The 22,896-nt window shown below is 41.7% G+C and overlaps 2 protein-coding genes across 2 annotated transcripts; both read left to right on the top strand.

Annotated features, from left to right (window-relative positions):
• Positions 1-6,846: 6,846 nt before the first annotated feature.
• On the top strand, positions 6,847-7,299 carry LOC120901079. Its single transcript, XM_040308785.1, has 3 exons — positions 6,847-6,973; positions 7,054-7,251; positions 7,295-7,299. The coding sequence occupies exons 1-3, from the start codon at positions 6,847-6,849 to the stop codon at positions 7,297-7,299; spliced, it is 330 nt and encodes a 109-aa protein (XP_040164719.1).
• A 423-nt stretch (positions 7,300-7,722) lies between these two features.
• On the top strand, positions 7,723-9,173 carry LOC120901078. Its single transcript, XM_040308784.1, has 2 exons — positions 7,723-7,855; positions 7,975-9,173. Exons 1-2 carry the CDS (start codon positions 7,768-7,770, stop codon positions 9,171-9,173), a joined length of 1,287 nt encoding a protein of 428 aa, XP_040164718.1. The 5' UTR covers positions 7,723-7,767.
• The last annotated feature ends 13,723 nt before the right edge of the window (positions 9,174-22,896 follow it).

Genomic DNA, 22,896 nt, shown 5'->3' with positions numbered 1-22,896 from the left:
TTGATTATTACGGCAGGCGACCCCTGTAGGATTGACATGATAGTCATGCGATTGTGTGAGTGTAGTGTCCGTTCTATGGCGATGGTTTGTTTTGGTCTCACGATCATCAAGCTGCGTGCGCCCTTCGTCAAGCACTGCCTCAGCAGAAAGAATATCGTTTGTTGCTGGAAGAACATTCGTCAGGTAAGTGCAATTAACATTCACTAAAGTTGTTTCAGCGCCAGTGTTCCTCGATTCATGAGTCATGTCAGGATTATTTGTGTGACTGTGAGTGTGTGCAATGCGCGTGAAATGAATACCGGAAAATATTAGTGGGTCTACGGTGTTGGTGAAGTGCGTGGAGTGTGTGCCGATAAAATTGTGTGGTCCAGCAGTGGCGGTGACCGAATATTTAGCACCGTAGGCAAAGTTGTAGGGGTGGAGAGACCCATTGGCGGTTGTAGACAAAAATTTGCACCCGGTTGTTGATTTCGGTAGTCAATGAATTCACGTACTGACAGGCCAAGGGGCCAGGTGTCGGGGGAAAGAGCCTTGTCACGTAGTGATAAAGGCACTAACACTTTAAATGACAGGAATGAGAGTGTCGCTGTATTTGTACCCTGGCGAATAAGGCAGTATGCAGTAGCATCATCAATCGATAAAGCTTGTTTGACCATTTGTACAATTTGGTCACTGGTTGTATCGGGAGAGAGCCGGGAAATATACAGCGCGCATTTTTGCACCGTTGAATGAGCGGGAACTATTTTGATGGGAAAAGATGCTATATCCTTTTTTGTGCCAGTTATTACAGGTGGTGCGTCAGTTTTGCGTTGAATATCGACAATTCGCTCCGTATTGTTGTTTTGGCTATTTCTTTGATTGCTCGTAGCACCGAATGTAAACAATGCGTGATTGTCCTTAGTGACATCAGAAAACAAACGTTTGGATGGATTTATGCGACGAATTTTTGCGGGAGGGTGACTGCTACGTGGAGTTTTTAGATCAAGTTGGCTCAACCGTGCAAACCCAGATTTGATTTCACTAGTCAAAGGCTCCATAACGGTCTTGATGCTTTCGGCTACTGTTGTAATTGCCGCCTGGAAGCCAGATTGCATGGCTGCATCTTTTACGAACTTGGTGCGCGGATTCATAAATACGTTGTTGCAGCCAACACAGCACCAGTGTATTTGTTTATATTCCGAAATGCGCTGGAACAGATCAGCAGGAACCGAAGTGCAGCGCTGATGAAATGGAGAGTCGCACAGGCAGCAGCTGATAGATGCCTCCGCAATTTCCATGGTGCAGGCGTTGCAAATACGGGCCATTCTGCGGGAACGATGCAGGTTGTCGTTGCAGCAACAAGAGCGATGGCGGTCAGGACGCGCGAACTCAGATGCGATCCGAAAAACGAAATTTACGGGAGTATTTTGGGTCAGCAGAGACAAACGCACTATTGAACGATAATGGAACCGTGTTCCAAAATACTGTGATTATACAGAAACCGGAAAATAGTATGATAAACAGCGCGATTTTCAAGAAAATACACTGAGCTATATGCGAATGCGTCTTTTACGTTGCGAGTTTGACATTTGATTTTGATATTACTCCTATCCCTAAGAAAGGTAATCGTGCAAACGCTACCAATTATCGTGGAATAAGCATCCTCTGTGCAAGCTCCAAAATATTTGAATCTATAGTCCACTCACATATCCTCTTTATTGCAAGAAACTGCATTATACCTCAGCAACACGGTTTCTTTCCTAAACGTTCTACCTTGACAAACCTTATTTCCTTGACTTCCGTTATCACCTCCATTTTAGACAACGGTTCTCAGGTTGATATCATTTATACTGACTTTAAAGCAGCCTTTGACCGTATTCCTCACCCTATCCTTCTTGCGAAGCTATCCAAAATGGGTTTCATTGACTCACACATTCGTTGGCTTGATTCGTTTCTCAGCAATCGCTCTTTACGTGTTAAACTAAACTCCTGTTTTTCCAAATCCTTTTCATCCAAATCGGGAGTGCCTCAAGGTAGCGTGTTGAGTCCTTTATTGTTCGTTTTATTTATTAATGATGTTAACTCAGTCATTCCACACCATTGTTTTCTTTGTTATGCAGATGACCTAAAGATTTTTAAATCTATATCGTCTGTTGGTGACTGCGTATCGCTCCAAAACACCCTCAACCGATTCGCATCATGGTGCTCATCGAACCAGCTAGTTCTATGCCCCGAAAAATGTCATGTCATGTCCTTCAGTCGTTCATGTTGTCCCGTTACGACTGCTTATAACTTCGAGGGTATAGCAATAAATCGTGTACTCTCGGTAAAAGATCTTGGTGTAACTTTCGATAGCAGGTTATCATTCCTCGATCACAATGACGTTACCGTTAATAAGACTCGTAAAACAATCGGTATGATAAAACGTTTTTCAATCCGCATAACCGACCCTCTGTGTTTAAAAGCGTTATATTGTTCGTTAGTAAGACCGATTTTTAAATACTGTGTTGTTGTTTGGTGTCCCACCTCATTTACATCGATTGAAAGAGTGCAGAGATCATTTACTCGGTATATTGTCAGCAAAATGCCCGGCTTCACGTCAGATACCCTACCGGACTATGAGCAAAGATGCCAGCTGTTGGGTCTGGAATCATTGGAGAAACGCCGTCACATTTCACAAATAATGTTTGTTGCCTCACTCATATCTAATGCTGTGGATTCACATATCATTCTTTCATCCCTGCATTTCTATGTTCCAATTCGTTCCTTACGCCCTCGTGCTCCTTTATTTGTTCCAAATCGACGCACTTAAGTTGGTTTAAATGACCCTTTGTTACGTGCTGTGAGATTGTTTAATTCCTGCGCAGACCTGTTTGACCATCACCTCTCCTTACCATCCTTCCGATCCATCATCCGAGCAAATATTTAATAAGTTTAATTAATAGGTATGTTATTAAGAATTCAATTCAGACAGCAGTTATGTGAATAAATAAATAAATAAACAAATAAATAACTAATAGTGAGAACTATTATAGCCGATTCGCCAGCAACGTCAGTTATCAAAGATGAGTGTTTTATGTGTATGTTTTTTTACACAATTATTTTAGACTAATAATACTCTATATTTTAGGTGTGAAATCAAAATTTGCATGCTTGAAATGCACATGTAAAGGAGAGTTCTACAAAAAGGGAAAAACAACAATATTCGAAGGCATTAACGCTCCAAAAATAACCGATAAACGCTTGCGCGGTAGCGTGTACGCGGGCCATATCAAGCAAAGAACACCTTTACTTGAGTAAAATAACTTTGCCATCATAAAAAATATCATAATAGCAGAGTCGCTCCATTTGATAGATTTTGGAATTATTCGTAGATTACTTATAGGCTGGAGTGACGGGACTTTAGGTTATGCAACAAAGTGGTCTGCAGCACAAATTAAGAAAATTTGTTGTTTAAAAGTATTAAACTTCCCTGTGAGCTCAATTAAAGAACACGCGATATAGAGGATTTAAAGCATTGGGAGGCGTTAGAGTATAGCCACTTTCTGCACTATATAAGTATGGCTATATTACCCAATGGGTTGCCAGAAGCTTATTTTGAACACTTTAAATTATTTTTTTTGTGCAGTAATGCTGCTCTCTTCTAGATATTTTGAATCAAATTGGGCTCTTGCCGGCGAAATGCTGAATCGGATTTTTATAGAGTTTGGATCTTTGTATAGAGAGAGAGAGAGAGAGATATATATATATATATGACAAGTAACATAACGACTAGAAAACGAGATTCATCAAATTGTTACTGAGGTGTGGGATAGCGAATCGATGCCTTGTGATTGGAATCTCGGCATCATCTACCCCGTATACAAGAAGGGAGACAGGTTGGACTGCAACAACTACAGGGGTATTACGGTGTTGAATACTGCCTATACAATATTCTCCCTGATCCTTCAGGATCGCCTTGTCCCGCACGTCGAAGAGATAGTAGGAAACTATCAAAGAGGATTCCGAAACGGAAAATCAACCACTGATCAGATCTTCACCATGCGGCAGATCTTGGAGAAGATGGCTGAATACAGAAATGACACATACCATCTCTTCATAGATTTCAAAGCCGCATACGATAGCATAGCCAGGGTAAAACTGTACGACGCTATGAGCTCATTTGGAATCCCGGCCAAACTGATAAGGCTGGTTAGAATGACTATGACCAACGTCACTTGCCAGGTGAGGGTGGATGAAAAACTCTCAGGACCTTTTGCTACCACCAAAGGTGTGCGCCAGGGGGACGGGCTTGCTTGTCTCTTATTCAACCTGGCACTAGAGAGGGCCATCGAGGTGACACGAGGGTGGAGACTACGGGAGCCATCTTCTATAAGTCAACATCAGACATCATTGGTCTGCGGCTCTCCTATGTAGCAGAAGCCTACCAAGGGATCGAGCAGGCGGCAGAGAACCTCAGATTGCAGATAAACGAGGCATAGACCAAACTGATGGTGGCAACATCAACGGGCCTACCAACAAACAATCAGAATCTACATAGGCGTGACGTGCAGATAGGTGAACGCACTTTTGAAGTCGTCCCACAATTCACCTTTCTTGAGTCAAAGGTCAGCAACGACAATAGCATGGAAGCTGAGTTGCGCGCAAGGATGCTGGCTGCCAACCGGTCATTCTACAGCCTGAAAAAGCAGTTCACCTCAAAGAACCTGTCGCGACGGACGAAGCTGGGACTATATAGTACCTATATAGTACCAGTACTCACATACGCCTCTGAGACATGGACACTGTCCAAATCTGACGAAACCCTCTTAGCCGCGTACGAGAGGAAGATGCTCAGAAGGATACTTGGCCCCGTATGTGTGGAAGGACAATGGAGCCGCTATAATGACGAGCTATACGAGATGTACGGCGACCTCACTGTCGTTCAGCGTATAAAGCTCGCCAGGCTCCGGTGAGCTGGCCATGTTATACGCATGGTGTTGTGACTTTGTTAGTTAGCTTTTAATTATTATATATTTCTCCTCGGTTTTTACACGTGTATCTTTGCTCGTCGTTGCCTTTCTTCCACCCTCTTCGTTTTTCTCTTCCTCCTCTCACATCGCAAGACCGCCAACCGCTCTAGATCTTTCACTCAAGGTTGCTGTACCTCTTGGGTGTGTGTAGCCCGGTTGCTGTACATCTGATATGAGTGTATCTAAACATCTGAGGTGTATTAAACTATTCTCGTGTGTGTAGGCCGGTTGCTGTACATTTGATGTGTGTGCATCTAAATATCAGAGGTGTATATAACGGACGGCCTAGCCCGTAAAGTCTTTTTAGGCCGTCCACAAGGACAGAGGAGGCGTGGTAGATTGAGGTGGCAAGATGGTGTGGAGGCGTCTGCCATTAAGGCCGGGATAACGGACTGGCAGACGAAGGCGCGAGACCGTGAGCGGTTTCGGACACTCCTGAGGCAGGCCAAGACCGCAAAGGGGTTGTAGCGCCGGATAAGTAAGTAAATAAGAAAGTCTATCACAAACTTTTCTTAAATTTTCTAGGTGATATTTTATTGTACAACCTGTTATTATGATATCATCAATGTAGACGGAAGCACTCTCTGGGGTCAATCTTATATTCAACCCAAAAGGTAATCTTTTAAATTGATAGTGGACTGATGATGTTGAAAAAGCTGTATATTTTCTCGATTCTTTGTGAAAAAGGGATCTGATGAAACCCGGACATCAGGTCTAAAGCGCTGAAATATTTTGATCTACCTAAAGCCTAAAGAGCTCTATCTAATTGATCCAATATTATATCGATTCTAGGCAAAAGGAATTTATCAGGCTATTTTTTATTTAGTTTTCTAAAATCAACAACTAACCTCCATTTTTTGCTGGTATCTTCGGATGATTTTGGAAAGCATGCGTTAAAAGCACGACACATGAGAAGGAACGGGTCAGAAAAGCCAAATTGCGTTATACGGTCGTCGAGGGCCAACATTGCCCAAGACCGGACCGGCCTGGCAGGAACGTACAGGTTGATGGCAGCCAGTAGTGATGAAGAGTCAATACGGCCGTCTAGAAGTCCCGTGATGAACGACGAACTGGCTTTTCGTATTCGCTCACTTAGGGTAGGTTACCCGATTAGCAAACACCTAGTCCGGTAATCGAGCTTTTGGTTCCATGAGCGAAGTTTAGTGTCTCCATGACGGATCGCTTTTAATTGACATATAATTCTGTCGGGGTTGAGTTTTTCTTGGCACCTGGACCTAACATCTTTTATTAATGAGTCAAAATTATCAATATTAAGCGATAAACCTAATCCTGCCTTTTCTGTTGCTACTCGAAGGCGTAAATTGTGTTATTGAATTGGACAGAGTAGCTTACACCATCTGACGTGTGAGCAAGTGGTAGACAGCGGTGTCTATTCAAAACGACTATTGTTATAAACAAGTGGACAGTTGTTTATTGGACTGGTAAACCCTGTATATCAACACGTATGCTTTCCGCTCGCCACAAGTCGCTTCACCACTTCGTTACTTCCCGCTGTGCACAACGATGGAAGAAATCATGGAGTTCTGAGAATTTTATCATGCCATTTTTTCTCTCCTAAAGCAAATTTGTCAAGCAGCTCGTCGAGCTACCCGTCCCTGGCTCCGCCTCATACCCCTCGGCTGAGCACGCTGTGACAACTATCGATGTGTTGGTGTGTCAGACGGCCAATGGCTGTCAGCTGTCGTCCGTGCTCTTTTCCTCCCTAGCGCTATCTCTTTCTGGCGTGTTGTCCATGCAAAGCGTGGAGAAAGGAACCGTTGAGAAATTAAAACAAACGCCAATAGAACTTTAACCAGTGCACATCTATCCTTCGCAAAGTGTTAAAAGCGTGAAAATGGAACGTAATCCAGATAAAAAGAGTGGCTTGGTGTACCATGCAGCTGAACGTGCGTGTAAGCGGCGTTTTGAGGAGGTGGAGAGGGAATTCCGTCGTGCCCGGCAACCGGAGCTGCCGACTGTGGGTGAGTACTTGGTGAACGGTTATGAGTTAGGTGAATGTAACGAGCAGTGTTGTAAAATGTGCTACGTGTCTATATTACAGAAACCCAAGCCGATGATGCTGAGCCATCGTACATGGAGCCCGTTCCGAGCTGTTTTACAGACGATGCTGCTCCGCTTAGCGACAGCGAGGAGGACAGCATGGCCGACGCAAGCAGCGGGGCAGAAAGTGACATCGAAGACATCCAGGTCGAGGTGCAAACGCCGGACCAACCGTACGAAGACCTTTCGTGCGAGGAAGGTTTGCGGCTGTGGGCCCTGCAAACTGGGCAAACTCATCGTAGTTTGAACCTTTGCTGGGCCATTTGCGGCAGCATTTTCCCAATGCCAGATTGCCCAAGGATGCTCGAACGTTAATGAACACGCCCGCGTCCAGAGCACCGGAGACAGCCATTACGCCTATCGCAGGAGGGACGCTGTGGTACCAGGGTGTGGGGAAATGCCTTCTTTCATACTTTCGGTAAGAATATTAAACTAACCGTGCATTTGGTAAAGTGCTAATTACATGTTTTTATTTTAATTTTTTTTTATCGTTCCAGTGATGTTCAGCCAACCCAGGAGGGGTTTGAGTTGAATTTTTTGTGGACGGCCTGCCGCTGCACAAAAGCAGCCGGTCCCAATTTTGGCCCATCCTGATGCAGGTTCACAACGTGCCAAATACTCCGGTGATGACGGTTGCGATTTTTTGTGGCGAATCGAAACCGTTAAACCTCGAAGAGTTTTTGGATCAGTTTGTGGACGAAATGAACCACCTTTTATGAACGGCCTGGTAATTGGAACCCGCTTTTACTGGGTAGCCCCGCGTGCTATCATAGCAGATGCTCCAGCACGTGCATTCATAAAAGGTAGGTTGTTGATAAAGTGCCTTCTACATATACAGTGGAATGTGTGTCCGCTTTACACGCACAGTGAAATACGGTACTATGCATTATTTCTAATTATTTTTCGTTTCATTTTCTTGCAGGTGTTAAAGGGCATAATGCAAACAGCGGGTGCCAAAAGTGCACGATCGTAGGGGTGTTGGACGGGCACCGGATGTATTTCACGTATGATGCGGAACGCCAGCCACGAAACCACAGCGACTTTTGCGATGGCAAATATCCGACACACGTCAACAAACGCACCCCCCTTACCAGACTATTAGGTTGTGATATTGTGGCCGATTTTGTGGCCGAAGATATGCACCTACTGTACAAGGGCGTGGAGGCCAAGTTGATCGATTTGTGGATAAAAGGCTTCCCTGGCCTGCCGTGTTACTTGCCACGCCGGCAACAACGTCAAGTGTCGGAGCACTTGCGCCTGTTAAAGCTCCCTACAGATTATCAACGCAAGCTGCGCGATCTGCGATACGTCCAACTCTGGAAAGCTTCCGAGTATAGTATGTTTCTGCTGGTTGCCGGTTTCGTGGTTCTAGAGGGTAGACTTGACGATGCAGCGTACCAACACTTCATGTTGTTGACGATGGCTGTAACATTCATGACCACCACCTACCACCGCGCAAAATGGGCACTGGCTGACTCATTTCTGCATAGGTTTGTGGCAGCCTATGGAGATTTGTACAGCCCAGTGCTTATGAATAGCAACGTGCATAACCTGCTGCACGTTTACGAGGACGTGCGCAGGTTTGAGGGTTTAAAAACCATATCGGCCTTCATTTTTGAGGCATTTTTGCACGACCTCAAAAAGTTGGTACATTCCGGGAGGCACAGCCTAGTCCAAGTGGTCCATCGTTTGCTGGACCTGCAACATGTCATTGTTGCCAAGCGTCAGCAAAACAAACCGGTCGACGAACCATCGGTGCGCACGGTTGGTGTTGAAACCATAACGACCGTACGGGAGGGCTTCACGCTGCGGCAAAATTTCCGCGATCAGTGGTGTATGTCCAACTCGGGTGAGGTGGTCCGGTACGAAACGGCCACAAAATCGGGCAACGCAATTACAGTGCAGGGGTATGGTTTCTTGAGGCAGGTGCCAGCATTTACAGAACCGTGCCTCTCGACGGAGGCGAATATTTACTCGGCCAGCATGGACGACTTAAACAAACGTACCCTTAAACACTACCCCAGCAGTACCTTGCTGTGCAAGTTAGCTGCAGTGCAGACAGCGCGAGCCGGGGTATACACATTTGTACCATTGACACACACTTATGTAAATGAAACCTAAAAGAAAAAATATGCCCAGCTTTGCGTTTTGTACTTTTGGGTAGGGTAAATAATGAGATATAGTTTTGTTACACAGGTGAAAGGAGAATTGTAAATGTAAAAATATACCTCTTCCCGTATTTCTCCCGTAGCCCAAGTTTGTGTTTTGTGCTTTAGATAAACAGGGTAAATAATGAGAAATAGTTTTGTCACACAGGTGTTCATTGTGAATGTAAAAAATATGCCTCTTCCCGTATCTCTACCGTAGCCCAACTTTGTGTTTTGTGTTTCAGATCAATCGGGCGAATAGTGAGCAAGTTTTGGTTGGTTGTTTTGTGAAATAATTAAAATGTTACTTTCGTAGTCATAATCATAATATATTTACATTCTTTTAATAATTTAATGTATACGACTTTAACTGTAACTAACTTAACTAAACGTTGACATTATTTTAATAACCTAATGAAATAGTGTCACTAAACTATCTTAAACTTAACCTTACTTAAACTAACCGGCTTATTTTACGTATCGCAATACGCGTATGAAAAAGTAGCTAACGTATTTTGCTGTTATGGACAAATTCGCCCATGATGCCGCTCTCCGGAACAGCTCACATACGTGTGGGAGACGGGATATCGCTATTTTATCGTTCCTCGTAGACCAACGGCAACTCAACACAAATGTGGCATACACCCAAGCGATTCAAAACGCTCGAAAGTAGTAAGGAAAATAGAATATGAAGTAGCCTTCTACTTCCCGCTCTACTTTGGTTGCTTAAAATTAGAAAAATGTAGAACATGTGGGTTCCAGGAAAGAGCAATAAATGAGTTCTCGAGTGATACAACACACACACGCGACGACTCACTCACGCTTACGTTCGCGGTTCTACACCGCTCCCCCCCCCTCCCTCATCTCACTCACCCCACAGATCTATTTTTAGAACATCACTCACTTCCATCGACGGCGGTCGATGTGACGATGTGTGTCGTCGCGTGTGTGTTGTCGATTTGGTCAGAAAAACTTTTTTCTTCAGACCAAATCTCTGACTTGGAGCGTTGGCGTTCCAATTGAACCATTGCGACTTTGATCAGTGCGCGCGGTTAAAACGACCTTTGGTATTGTGTTGTATGTAGCGTGCGCGCCAAAATTGTAAGAGTGCGCGGAGAGTGTTTGTGACTTTTGGGGGTGGGGAATGAGATACAGAGACAAATTTCGCTACACATTACCACATAAATTCTCACTGCACGGGTTGAACTGCGAATACTCAGTTCTGAGAGAATATACTCGAGCGCTCGCGCATGAGGGCAAGCAAGCGCAGAATAGAGGATAGAGGGAGACAAATGATTATTTTGCTCCAAGCTTTCTACTTTTGTCCCGTTGGGCAGTACCAGCTCCTTCACTTCCTTCAGCCGCTTGTTAATATTTCTGGACGTGATGTTGCTGTGCAGCCAACCCACGCAATTTCCCATATATTCCTTGTCGCTCAACTTGCGCTCTTAGTCGTTCAGTTCAGCTCGTGCTACGACCGTACAGGCTCGGAGTTTACCACGGCATCCAAAACCGCCGTGGTTTTCCGGACAACAGCGACCTCTTTCTGCACAGATTTGTTTTGCGCCGTAAAAACGTCTAAGCGGCGATTTATGTCGGCTGCCTGCTTGGCTGACTGGCTGGCGAACGCGGCTGTCTGGTTGGCGAGCGTGGCTGTGTGATTGGCGAGCGTGGCTGTGTTGTTGGCGAGCGCGGCTGTCTGGTTGATGAGCTCGATTAGCAACCGGTACAAATCGGGGACGGTGGCTGAATCAACAGGGACAAATGGAGCGACGGTCCGTGTTGCGGTGGAAGCAGCGATAGGAGCGGTGAAATCGTCGGTGGGAGCGGTAAAATCGTCGATGGGAGCGGTGAAATCGGCAGTGGAAGCGGTGAAATCGGTGGTGGAAGTTGCGGTGATCGTAGGCAGGCCGGATCGAGACGTCGTTGCAACTGGCTCGGTTGCTACGGGGCGTGCTTGGCCAGCGGCGAGGCAGCCTGCGGTGATCGCGAATTGAAAACCCATAACTTTCACGGCACTGTCTTTACTTCAACCAGCGCTTTCCGTTGAACCAGCCGATTCATGTCGGGAGACGGTGGGGATGGGAACGACATGGGAACCGCTACTTTGAGGTGGTACAAATGATTCCCCAATTCTCTCCGCCTCTTATACTCCTTCAAGCCAAGCACTCCGCTGTCATGACCGTCGGACGCTTGGTCGGTGGTCGGACACACTGGTTTGGGACTGCGGAGGTGCCTGGGCTGGAAGTGGTGCTTGCGGAGACAGAGGCGGCGGTGGCCCTGATGATGGTGGTAGTGGTAGTGGTAGTGGTAGTGGTAGTGGTAGTGGTGGTGGCCGGTGCCGGACAATCAGCCTCATCGAACGGCAACACGGCCTCAGTGATGATAATTTTCTTATAAGAACTCATTGTTTGCTAGGAAAAAAAAAAAAAAATTAGAATCGTACACGTTAATGGTAACCGCGGTCAAATGGTCTAAACGGATCCGGCATGGAGGAAGATCATCGAGAGCAGAGCACTCCAGCGATCGAAACAACACACGGTAAGTAAAATCAGGAATAAATAATGTATATATAACTCACCATTTGGATCCATTTGGAACCGCCCCGCTGCGCAAATTCGAGCAGTTTCCTGCGTAGGAAATGTACCAAAATCTGCGCTAGCCTGCGCAGATTTTGGCCAAATTCCCGCGCGGGACTTCAGTGCTCGCGTACGCGCTTTCGTGGGTGCCTGCTCGCGTACGCGCTTTCGTGGGTGCCTGCTCGCGTGCGTGCGTGCGTGCGTGCGTGCGTGCGGGCGTGCGTGCGCGTGTGTGTGTGTGTGTGTGTGTGTGTGTGTGTGTGTGTGTGTGTGTTTGTGTGTGTGTGTGTGTGTGTGTGTGTGTGTGTGTGTGTGTGTGTGTGTGTGTGTGTGTGTGTGTGTGTGCATGTGTGTGTGTGTGTGTATGTTTGAATGTGTATTGGTGTGTGTGTTTGTTTCACAAGTATGTCGTTTCGGATAGATTTGTTAGTAGTTTTTTTGTGTTTTGGGTTAGGTTTTTGTTGTAACTAGCAGGACCACCGCCCTCGCGAGCAGTGATCCCTATTCAAAAATGCAATAAGCTCAGTTTTTGATCTTATTGCCGTCGCCCACGATGACATTTATCATGCGTTGACGCATCGACATCACCAGATTCTGGATCGTTTCAGGTGGAATTTTGCTCCACACCTCTTGCATGTGATCGAAGAGGTGATCCAGATCTTCCGGTATGTTTTTACCCAGCCTCTTCTTGAATATTGCCCAAAGGTTCTCAATGGGATTGAGATCCGGGCTAAGGGCAGGCCACTTCATTGTTTTGACATTGTTGTCAGCAAGCCAAGTTTGGACAGTCCCGGAAGTATGCTTAGAATCGTTGTCTTGCATAAACATCCAAAACCGAGGAAGGTTCTTCCTAGCATGCGATAGCAAATGAGTATCAAGAATGTCTCGATAGCCAAAACGATTTAAATTACCGTGGATTCGAACCAACGGACCCATCCCATAGTAGGAAAAGCATCCCCACACCATGAGACTACCACCGCCATGCTTGAAAGTTTTGAAGCAGTACTTCGGATCAAGAGCACAATTAACAGGGCGCCGAACCAACCTGCGTCCGTCCGACCCCTGTCGATTGAATTTCGACTCGTCTGACCACAAAACCCTGCGCCAATCCTCCTCATCGAAGAACATGTGCTCAATTGCAAATAACACCCGTGCGTTTTTATGCGCAGGTGTTAAATTGGGCACTTTGCGTGGCACTCGCGCGAGTAGCCCGGCACTGACCAATCTTCGCTGAACTGTTCTCGGCGTCACCGCCAATTTCAGTCTGGGTCCGGGTGACTTGCGCGTTTCGGTTGTCCGAAGCGCGTTTGCCACAAAGGTGCGCGATCGTTCCATCACGAACTCGATCGTTCTGCGCTTAATGCCAGCAGCCGCCATTCGCTTAATGATATGGCGCTGATAATCGGTACAATGTTTACCTCGACCCATTGTTACTAAAATTGCTTGCTTAGACCGTCAAGAACACACTGGTTAAAAACTTGGACACGATTGATGCCGTGCACTGCCTGCGTTCTGCTTTTATACGTGATGAATCACATCGTTGTCGAGCAGCAAAAAAGCGTATTGATAAAAACTATCAATGAGTAAGCGAGTGAGCATCTACCCATTCAAAACCAGAACAGGCTACTGCCGCGCTCATGAAACAAAACACCCATTGAAAAGAACACCTGCGCGCTTGCTCAATGCACACACAAAGTTTCCCATGCGCACACAACGTTCAACGCAGAGATGCACGCAGGCCTTTCAATGGCGTGCACTGGCGAAACACCTGTGAGGGAATGCCGAGTTCATTGCTGTTGTGCGCGTTTTCATTTCGCACCGGTGTCGTATTCACATTCATGAAACAGCTCACCTGCGTTCTCGTCCGAGGAACAAGCGCTGCTGTCGATGCAAATTTTAGCTTTTATCCAAGTGTAAACACACGCTGTTTCACATGATAACACACATAAACAGAATGCTTTCAACGCAAAATGAAACCATGTCAAGCTACGTTTCTTCAGACAAAAACCCACACACACACACACACACACACACACACACACACACACACACACACACACACACACACACACACACACACACACACACACACACACACACACACACACACACACACACACACACACACACACACACACACACACACACACACACACACACACACACACACACACACACACACACACACACACACACACACACACACACACACACACACACACACACACACACACACACACACATAAACACAAGTAACGTGGCAAAACAAGTGCACGGTGCGTTGAAAACACCAGGGTTCTATCTTAATGTCCGATACTGCACGAATTGTCGTATGCAGCGTGAAGGCTCTTCCAGATCTTTACTTTCGCAAAGCTGGTGGCTGCTCTGATCGATACAGGGCTGCAACTTTGCAATGGGGATTTTCCTGTACTGTTTGTGCTATTTTCTAAAACTCGAGAAATTATCTCTTCTAGCTCGGTAAGATCAATTGGATGAATCGTCCTCAAGTATCCGATCCTAATTTTTGCTTGTCCTAACGGAACAATAGCCAATGGGTTGTTAGTTAAGTCGAAAATGTTTATGCTAGCTTGTAGAACACCATATAGTGTGAAAAACGCGATTCTGTAATAGAAAATTAATTAAATCATAATTATTTCATAATTTTTTTCTTAAATTTATTTTGTGGATTTTTCGATTGTTCGAATCTATTATATACGTTGGATGATTTTCCTTAACTACCACTGTCTTATAACGACTGTCACGCTTATTCATAGTTTTATTTTTTCATACGCAAATTGATTCGGTTCGTAATCTTGATACTTATCATTTTTAATCTTTTCATTATTTGCTTCAAATATTTTTATAATTTTACTCTCAAGTTTTTCTTTTAATTTTGTTCTATCCCTAAATGAAAGTTCTTCTGATTGCTCTCCAATATATACTTTTCTGGGAGTCTCTTTTGTAAAAGAATGAATAGTATTATTATAGTTATACACGGCTTGTTGTATTAAGGTAATTAAGCTCATGTCTGGATTCAAACCTTTCGTACATCTTGCGATTTCTCTGATCGTGAAGTGACAACGTTCCACTTGTCCATTTGACTCTGATCTATTCACTGGTGTCTTAAAAATTGATACACCTAAATTTAGTATGGACTGCTCTATACAAATGTACATTCGTTATCAAATATAACTTGTCTAGACAAATTCCAATCGTATAATAATTGTAGCAGTACTTCCTTAACGTCTACTATGGATTTTGATTTAATTGATTTTATTTTCAAATATTTCGAAAATTTGTCCATTGACGAGATGAATAAAAAAATTGCATTATACGCAAATATATCAACATGAACAATTTCTCCTGGATATTTTGGGATTGGTGTTTTAACTGGTATGTATTCAGGGGGTCTTCTTTCGTATTTTTCTACTTTGAAAGTTTCGCAGTTTTTAACATATTGTTCTATCTTGTTTCTCATGGAAGAGAAATAGAATTTTTTTATAGCTTGTAATGAATTTTCCTTAGCGTTTCTATGGGCAAAGTTATGTATTTTACGAATTTCTTCTATCTGTTGTTCTTGATCACAAATGTCTTGAACTTGAGTTTGTGAAAATTTTGCTTTCATGGTTGATATATTGAATAGATTTTTAAAGGTTTCTTGAATGATCCCCATGGTTGGCTCATCAGTGAATATGCCATTTATTATACCAGGTATCGTGAATCTCTTTCTTTTATGAAATGGGTTGAAAATTGTGGTTCTATGAAAGTGTGTCTTTTAAACTTAGGAAAGGGGTTTACAAACTCGTAAGAACTAATAGAACCTTTTTGAAAAATTAATTGATTTCGGAAAACATTAATTGGAGCTTCGGTAGAAGGGATAAAAGAAAGATCATCTTCTTCGGCAGAGTGTTGTGTAGGAGTTAGTGAGTTCATTTGTATGCGTGAAAGAGCATCAGCTACCACGTTGGTTTTGCCAGGTTTGTAACTTAGCTCATAGTTATGTTCCTCTATGAATGCTTTCCATTGCTTTAATTTTGCATTGTTATTTTTTGGTGACATGGCATATGTTAAAGGTTGGTGATCTGTAAATATTATTATTTTTGCACCGTAAATGTAATTACTTAGAGAATGTAAAGCCCAAACTATAGCAAGCATTTCTTTTTCGTTTGTAGCATAATTCTCTTCTGTTTATGATAGTGTTCTAGATATGAATGTTATTGGTTTTTCAACACCATTAACGTTCTGGGAAAGAACAGCTCCGATTGCTTTGTCAGAAGCGTCGGTAGTTAAAATAAAATCATGATCAAAATCGGAGTATGCTAACACATAATCGGATGATAAAACTTCCTTAAGAGTTTTAAAAGCGCGTTTGGCATCATCATCTAATTTTATCGGAAAATTTTTAGATAGATTTTTTGTAATTTTGCAGTGGCCTTGGCCATCCTCCCCTCTTAAAAGTTTTGTTAAAGGTTTTGCTAAAGCTGCATAATTTTTAACAAATCTTCTGTAATATCCAGACAGTCCTAAAAATGATCTAAGTTCTCAAATAGTTTGAGGTTCGGGGTATTTTAAGATACTCTCAATCTTTTTCTCATTTGGTTTCAAGCCATGTTCTGAAACAATGAATCCTAAGAATTAAACTTCTGTTTTTAAAAACTCTGATTTGTCTGGCTGTATTTTAAAATTGGCTTCTCGTAATATATTCAAAACAATTTCCAAGTTTTTCAGATGTTCGTCGAATGTTTTTCCAAAGACTATTATATCGTCTATGTATACGTGACAAATTTTTCCAATATGTTCTCTAAGAACATCGTCCATGACTCTCTGAAAAATCGATGGTGCATTTTTCAGACCGAAAGGTAATCTTAAAAATTCGTATATTCCATTATTGATGGAAAAGCCGGTTTTTTCGATATGTTTTTCTGCTAAACGAATCTGGTGAAATCCCGATGCTAGATCGAGTGTTGTAAAATATTTATTATTTCCTAGATTGGCAAGTACTGTTGAAGTATCGGGAATGGGATATCTATCGCTTTTAGTTTTCAGGTTTATTTTTCTGTAATCGATCACAAGCAGTGCTGCAAAATGTCACCATCAATATCACAAAAAAACTGAGTGAAACAAAAACCTTGTCAGCGTCACGTACTCAATTGCGAATGATTGGTGACAATTTGGGAATAAACTTTTTGTCAATCACTTTCTTATGACATTTTCTGAACCAGGAGCAGCACTGTAAAATATCACTGTTTCAGTCACCAACGCTCATGACTGAAACGAACCTCAAATCAGCTCACGTACACAAGTGCGATGATCAGACGCAAGATGAACATAGTCGTTGTGACGTGTGACCAGATTGGTGACATTGCAGCAACCACCTCTTGGTCGGTCACTTTGACGTGACTTTGTTTGTATATGATCAATTTCGAACTGGTTCTATCACCAGCACTCGTGATTGAAATGAAATTCATTTCGGTTCACGTACACATGTGCGATGATCAGGGGTAAGACGCACATGGTCGTTGTGACGTCTGATCTGATTGGTGATATTTTGGTAACCAGCTCCTGGTCAATCAGTTTGTCGTGATTTTTTGGTATCTTATTATCGCGATAGACTTAGGACATACGTGGCGCGGGCGAGTGGTGTTTTATTAACCATGTGCATATGATTAGAAGCAGCAGTCGGTTCTGCTAGCTGGTTAAATGATCCCGCATCCTACAGATATTGCCAGACTCAGTTTGCTGATCCAAACGTTTATGTATGAACTCTCGTAAGCAGTGCACATGCAAGGATTACCGCTTCATAATGTATTTATTAATTACTCTAGAAAAACACTTTAGACCCACAAATAGCTGGCACTGGGATTTGAGGCGATTTGGAAGAAGGGAAGGAAGAGTCAGTACGACTTTTAGCGGACATTACCTAAGTTTCTTGCCCAGATGACCAATTTTACGCTGTTCGATGGTAACGGGAATCCTATGTTAATGGTGATCTCCGGGGGCGGATACACGGACTGTTGTTGGTGGCAGTGGATAGACGCTAGGTGTCAGCATGCCGTGCCCGTTAGAAAATCCGTACCCGTGCACGGTGTCAATTGCACCAAAGGTGGATTATGAAAGGTGCTGGAATTTGGTGGCTTTGTCTAGAGTTAGTACTTTCGGATATGAAAATAATAAAACCAGGATATAAAACAAAAACTATCCACCTTTTCATCCATCTACAAAACATCTTTTTATATTGGCACTATGGGGAAACTAACAAATTACACGCCTCGTATGCTAAGAATATCGCCGATCGGATTAAAATTATTACACTAACAACACAGTGAATGAGGAGGTGTCGCTGAAGTGAGTTCACATCCGAGGAGCTCTGCTTGATCGTTTTCCAACCGAAATCGAACGCCGACGCAAGTACTGGAAAACTGCCTACTTTATCTTTTTGAGTCGACCGGATTCTTAGGCCGGTTCCTTGGCCAGACGCTTTACTTCATTTTGCCAAAATTCTCGATCGGACCGACCATGTAAAAGGCAATCTCCGTCAGTTGGTCGAGTTTGCCGTTCATGAGCATGGTGTAAACCTTGATAATGTTTTCTTTGTTCACCAGCTTGCCGGCATAGCCCGTGAACATTTCTGTGACCTGAAACGCCTGCAATTCGAAACTCTGGAAACGGCGCATCATGCGCACAGCACATCATATTATGCGCGCATTACAACACAGCGATTAAAGTACGCGACTGTGCGGAAAGTTTTACATGGACGTGGAAAAAAATGGAGACCAAACCTCAAGAGCTCAAAGAGCGGACAGGGCTCAAAAACTCAAAGCGCATAGCACGTCAAGAGCACAAAAAGCGCACCGTTCTCGTAGACCAAACTGTGCGAAAATTGCTAGCACAATGCACTATGTACAACACTACGAACAGCTCATTCATTGTCAGGATGGAAATTATTTCCTGGAGCGTCCTGTAGTTCTACAGCATCCGCTGCACGCCACGGTAAATGTTATAATGCTCAGCGTCGGTAATGTTTTGAGTTCATTATACGCGATATCGAATCCAGTGGATTCACAGCTAAGTAGATGCTTATCTCGGCGATGGCATGCAACAGCATGGTGACATCAAAGCGAGCAAATGTGGTAGTCAAAACTGGATCGGTCAGAGAATCAGCCGGCACGTCAAATGGCCTGCACCGTCGTAATCGTGGCAATGCACTCCTGTATACATCCTACGTTGGTTAGTAACCAACAGCGAGCGGGTATCCTTTGAAACCGGCAACACTCGGAGAAAAAGCTACATCACACAGTAGAAGCTGTTGAGACGCAATCTAACTAAGCTGAAAAAACTTCGCTCGAGCTTATTACATTATAAACCATTCCTAAAAATAGCAAATAATAATGTTTATCAATCAATCAAGTGAAAGAAAAAAGCAAAACTTACCATGAATTAAGTATGAGTGCTAAGTATGACACCAGCATCCAACGCTGGTGCATGGCTCCAAAATATGAAGCCGTTACTTCGATTCCATTCTACGTGTAGTTTGACTTGCTGATATGTTAAATGGTATGAAACACGAACCGTTTGAAATTTTATCTCCTAGCTTCGAATAACAAACCAAATTGTTTTCCGCTTGCTATGCCTCTTGAAATGTAAATATTAAACACACATCAACAACAATCGTTTTCCAAGCCCAAGGTGTATGGAGACCAGGCTGCTCATAGCCTGTTTTTTAATTTCCAAATTTGTACGACACATCTTAATATTAGTGACTTAATAGAATGGCATATTATGGTTGAAACCAAAGTGTATGAAGATCAGGTGGTCTCATAGCCTGTTTTTTATAGCAAAAGTTGAACGTCACTTTTTGACAGCATGGGTGAAAACATTTCCCCAAACAAGCTTTCTGATGACTTGCCTAATACACGAACAATCTTCTTCTTCTTCTTCTTCTTTTGTGGAGCAGGATGTAGTCTTCTATGTTTTATAAAGCCTATGCTTAATAAAGCCACATTCAAAGACGTACCGCTCTTAGGTTTTCGACTGCCTGAGTCATATACCTCTCCAATGTTGGTACCGTTGTATTTGTGTTGTTTACTTGCTGATGGTTTTGACATTTCTATGTTGTGTTTATGATTTGTCTTTCAAAGTTCGTATGATCATGTAGTCTATGTTTTTGTGTGCTGTTCAAACTTGCAGTTTTTTTCCATTATAGGGAGATTTTTGTGTCTTGTATGAATCTAATTATTTCCTTTATTATTTTTCCATCATTATTTTCCCAGTGTTCGCGAAATAGATCTTCTTGGATGTTGGGGTATTTCTGTCTTTCATTGTTGTATTTTGTACAGTGAAATGTTTGGTGTTTGCCCGTTTCCTGTACTTGGCAAACATCGCATATATCATTTTCTTCAATTTTAAGTATTTTTAGCCAGTATTTTGAGAAGTCATGTCCTGTTAGTATTCGAGTCATAGTCTTTATTTCATTTGCATTGATATTTATCGTTTTATGCCAGTTATCTCTTTTGAATTCTTTCTGGTATTCTGCGAATTTTTTCCCTTTATGTTGTATTTCCGTTGTGTACCATACCTGCGTTTCAAACATCATTCTTTGTTGAAACATAAGTTTGATGTCACTTTTTCTTAATTTGTTTTCCATAATGTTGTCTGCCGTCACTCCCTTTTTTGCTAAGGCATCCGCCTTTTCATTACCTTCGATATCGATATGTCCCGGTAACCATCTGATTTGTGCATTTATTTTTAAACTGTTTTTAATAATATTGTATGTACTTTCCTCTATATTGTTGTAATATTGTTCCCTTTTGATGATGCTGCAAGCCGCTTTACTATCCGTATATAGTATAGGATTTATTATGTTGTTTTCCACTGCTATTTGTAGTGCCTTATCTATTGCAGTCAGTTCTACTGAGGTAATAGGTGTGTTGTTTTTTAATTTATATTTGTAACTCCAGTACATATTTTTGTTGTTGTGTGGCTTGATGTATATACCTATACCACAACCGTCATCTGTTCTGCTTCCATCCGTGTAAATAATTGTGTTTGTTTTTCTAAAAAACTCTATTTCTTGTTGGTAATGTCTTTTGAGGATTTGTTTGTTTGTATGTTGATTTTTCGTTTTATTATCCGGGGCATTGGATATTATCGATACTCTTTTAGTGTTATCATTTACTACTATATTATCCATTTTGGTTATGATATTTTTGTTTTCTTCATACAATTTTTCGTAATATGTTTTGTGCTTGTTGTTGTTGTTTCTGGTGTTGTGATTTTGGTTTGTGTCACATAGTAGATTTCTGTGAATTTTTGAATGTGCAATCTCTTTTGCTTGCTCATTGCTCGCTAGGTATTTTGCTCTTATGCCTAAAGGAATTTCTGCCGCTATGGCCATTAGTGAGGGTATAGGAGTTGTTTTGGTACATCCTGTAACTTTTCTTAGAGATTGATTTTGTATTGTATCTAACTGTTTCAGTAGTTCTTTTTTGCATTTCTTATTGATGCTGTTCCTATTTCTAAGTTGCTTCTAATAAAACTTCTGTGAATTTGTATTGTTTGGTTAGGATTTAATTTATTGCGATAATTACAAATTCTTTTTATTGTCATTAGTCTTTTTTGTGTTTTTTTTCATAGCATCTATTTGTTTTTTGAATGTTAGTTTATTATCTAACCATAATCCTAAGTATTTGTAGTTATTAACTTTCTCTATTGATTTTCCTTTTATCCTTATTTTTATATTATTATTTTTTGTATCAAAAATCATAAATTTAGTTTTTTCTGTGTTAATTTCTAGTTTTAATTCATCTGTTATGTCTGAAAACTGTTTCATGATCTCCTGCATTTTTGTTTGTAGTATGTGATGACTATGACTTTGTGTAATAATTGCAAAATCATCCGCATATTGAATTATTTGTATTCCCAACCTATTTATTTTGTCATGTATGTCTTTAGTATATATGTTAAATAGACTTGGCGATAGCACATCTCCTTGAGGAAGTCCGTCTGATATTAGTTTATTGATTATTGTATCTTCTGTGTTTAATTCTATAGTTCTGTTGTTCAAAAAGCTCCTATCCATCTAATAATTTCTTTTGGTGTTTGATATTTTTCTAATTTAGAGATAAGTATATCTGTCCGTACTTTATCATATGCATTCGTTAGGTTATCCCTGTGTTATCCCTGTGTGTGTTATGTTATCATATGCAAAGAAAATTATCCCTGTTGCTTTTCCTTCTCTTTTATTTTGTCCTATTCGATTCGTTATGTAATTTGTGTAATTGTTTATCGACCTGTTTTTGATAAATCCGAATGTTGTTCCTGGAATTACTTTATTAATATTCCAATACCTGTTCATTTCTTCCAACACTGCACTATTGGCCATTTTGATAATCGCTGGTATAAGAGCTATACCTCTATAATTCAGTGGATCGTTTTTATCTTGGTTTGCTTTTGGAAAAGTTATTATTTTCATTTTTTGTAATGTTTTTTTTATAATTCCTTTGTGCCACATTTCATTTATTTCATTAACCATTACCAGTCTTGTTTTTTCATTTATTTTCTTTAGTATTTCATATGATACTCCATCGTGACCTGGTGCTGTATTTTTTTCTTTTTTAATAAGCGATTCCATTTATGTATATCTATGATATCTTTGTTGGGTTTAAAGTTTCTATAAGGCTTCTTGTTTCCTTTTTTATTTTTAAAAAAATGTTTGTCTAAGAAAATTTTTGCTGCTTTCCTGTCAGTTTCTATTATGTTTCCTGCTTTTGTTTTACTTTTGAATTTCCTTTCCATTTTTTGTAAGAATTCATATAGTTTTATTGGATCTCTGTTGAAATCAACTTTCTCTAGCTTGTCCTCAAATTTTTTTATTTTATTAAGCATTTTTTCGTTCTAAATTCAGCTATTCCTTTATTCATGTTGATTTTATTTTCTGTGCTTTTGTCATTGTTGAAAATTTTTCTAAGTTCATTTTTGTTTTTCCATGCTTTTTCTGTTTCTATATTCCAGTATATTTTTGGTTTTTTTTTCGATGTGATTTTGTTAGATTTTATTAATTTTTTAATTTGTTTTGTTACCTGGTATGCTGTCGTGGTTTCTTTTACCTCGATTGCTTCT

Source organism: Anopheles arabiensis, chromosome 3, assembly GCF_016920715.1.
Source record: "Anopheles arabiensis isolate DONGOLA chromosome 3, AaraD3, whole genome shotgun sequence".
Lineage (NCBI taxonomy): Eukaryota > Metazoa > Arthropoda > Insecta > Diptera > Culicidae > Anopheles > Anopheles arabiensis.
The sequence above is the reverse complement of the archived record's forward strand: the minus strand, read 5'-3'. Positions and strand labels throughout refer to the sequence as shown.

Excerpts from the sequence above, each read along its gene's own strand:
- LOC120901078 (XM_040308784.1), top strand. The coding sequence starts at position 7,768 with ATGAACGGCCTGGTAATTGGAACCCGCTTTTACTGGGTAGCCCCGCGT. Across the intron at positions 7,856-7,974 it reads AGCACGTGCATTCATAAAAG|GTGTTAAAGGGCATAATGCA; the intron begins GTAGGTTGTTGA and ends ATTTTCTTGCAG.
- LOC120901079 (XM_040308785.1), top strand. The coding sequence starts at position 6,847 with ATGGAACGTAATCCAGATAAAAAGAGTGGCTTGGTGTACCATGCAGCT. Across the intron at positions 6,974-7,053 it reads ACCGGAGCTGCCGACTGTGG|AAACCCAAGCCGATGATGCT; the intron begins GTGAGTACTTGG and ends TCTATATTACAG.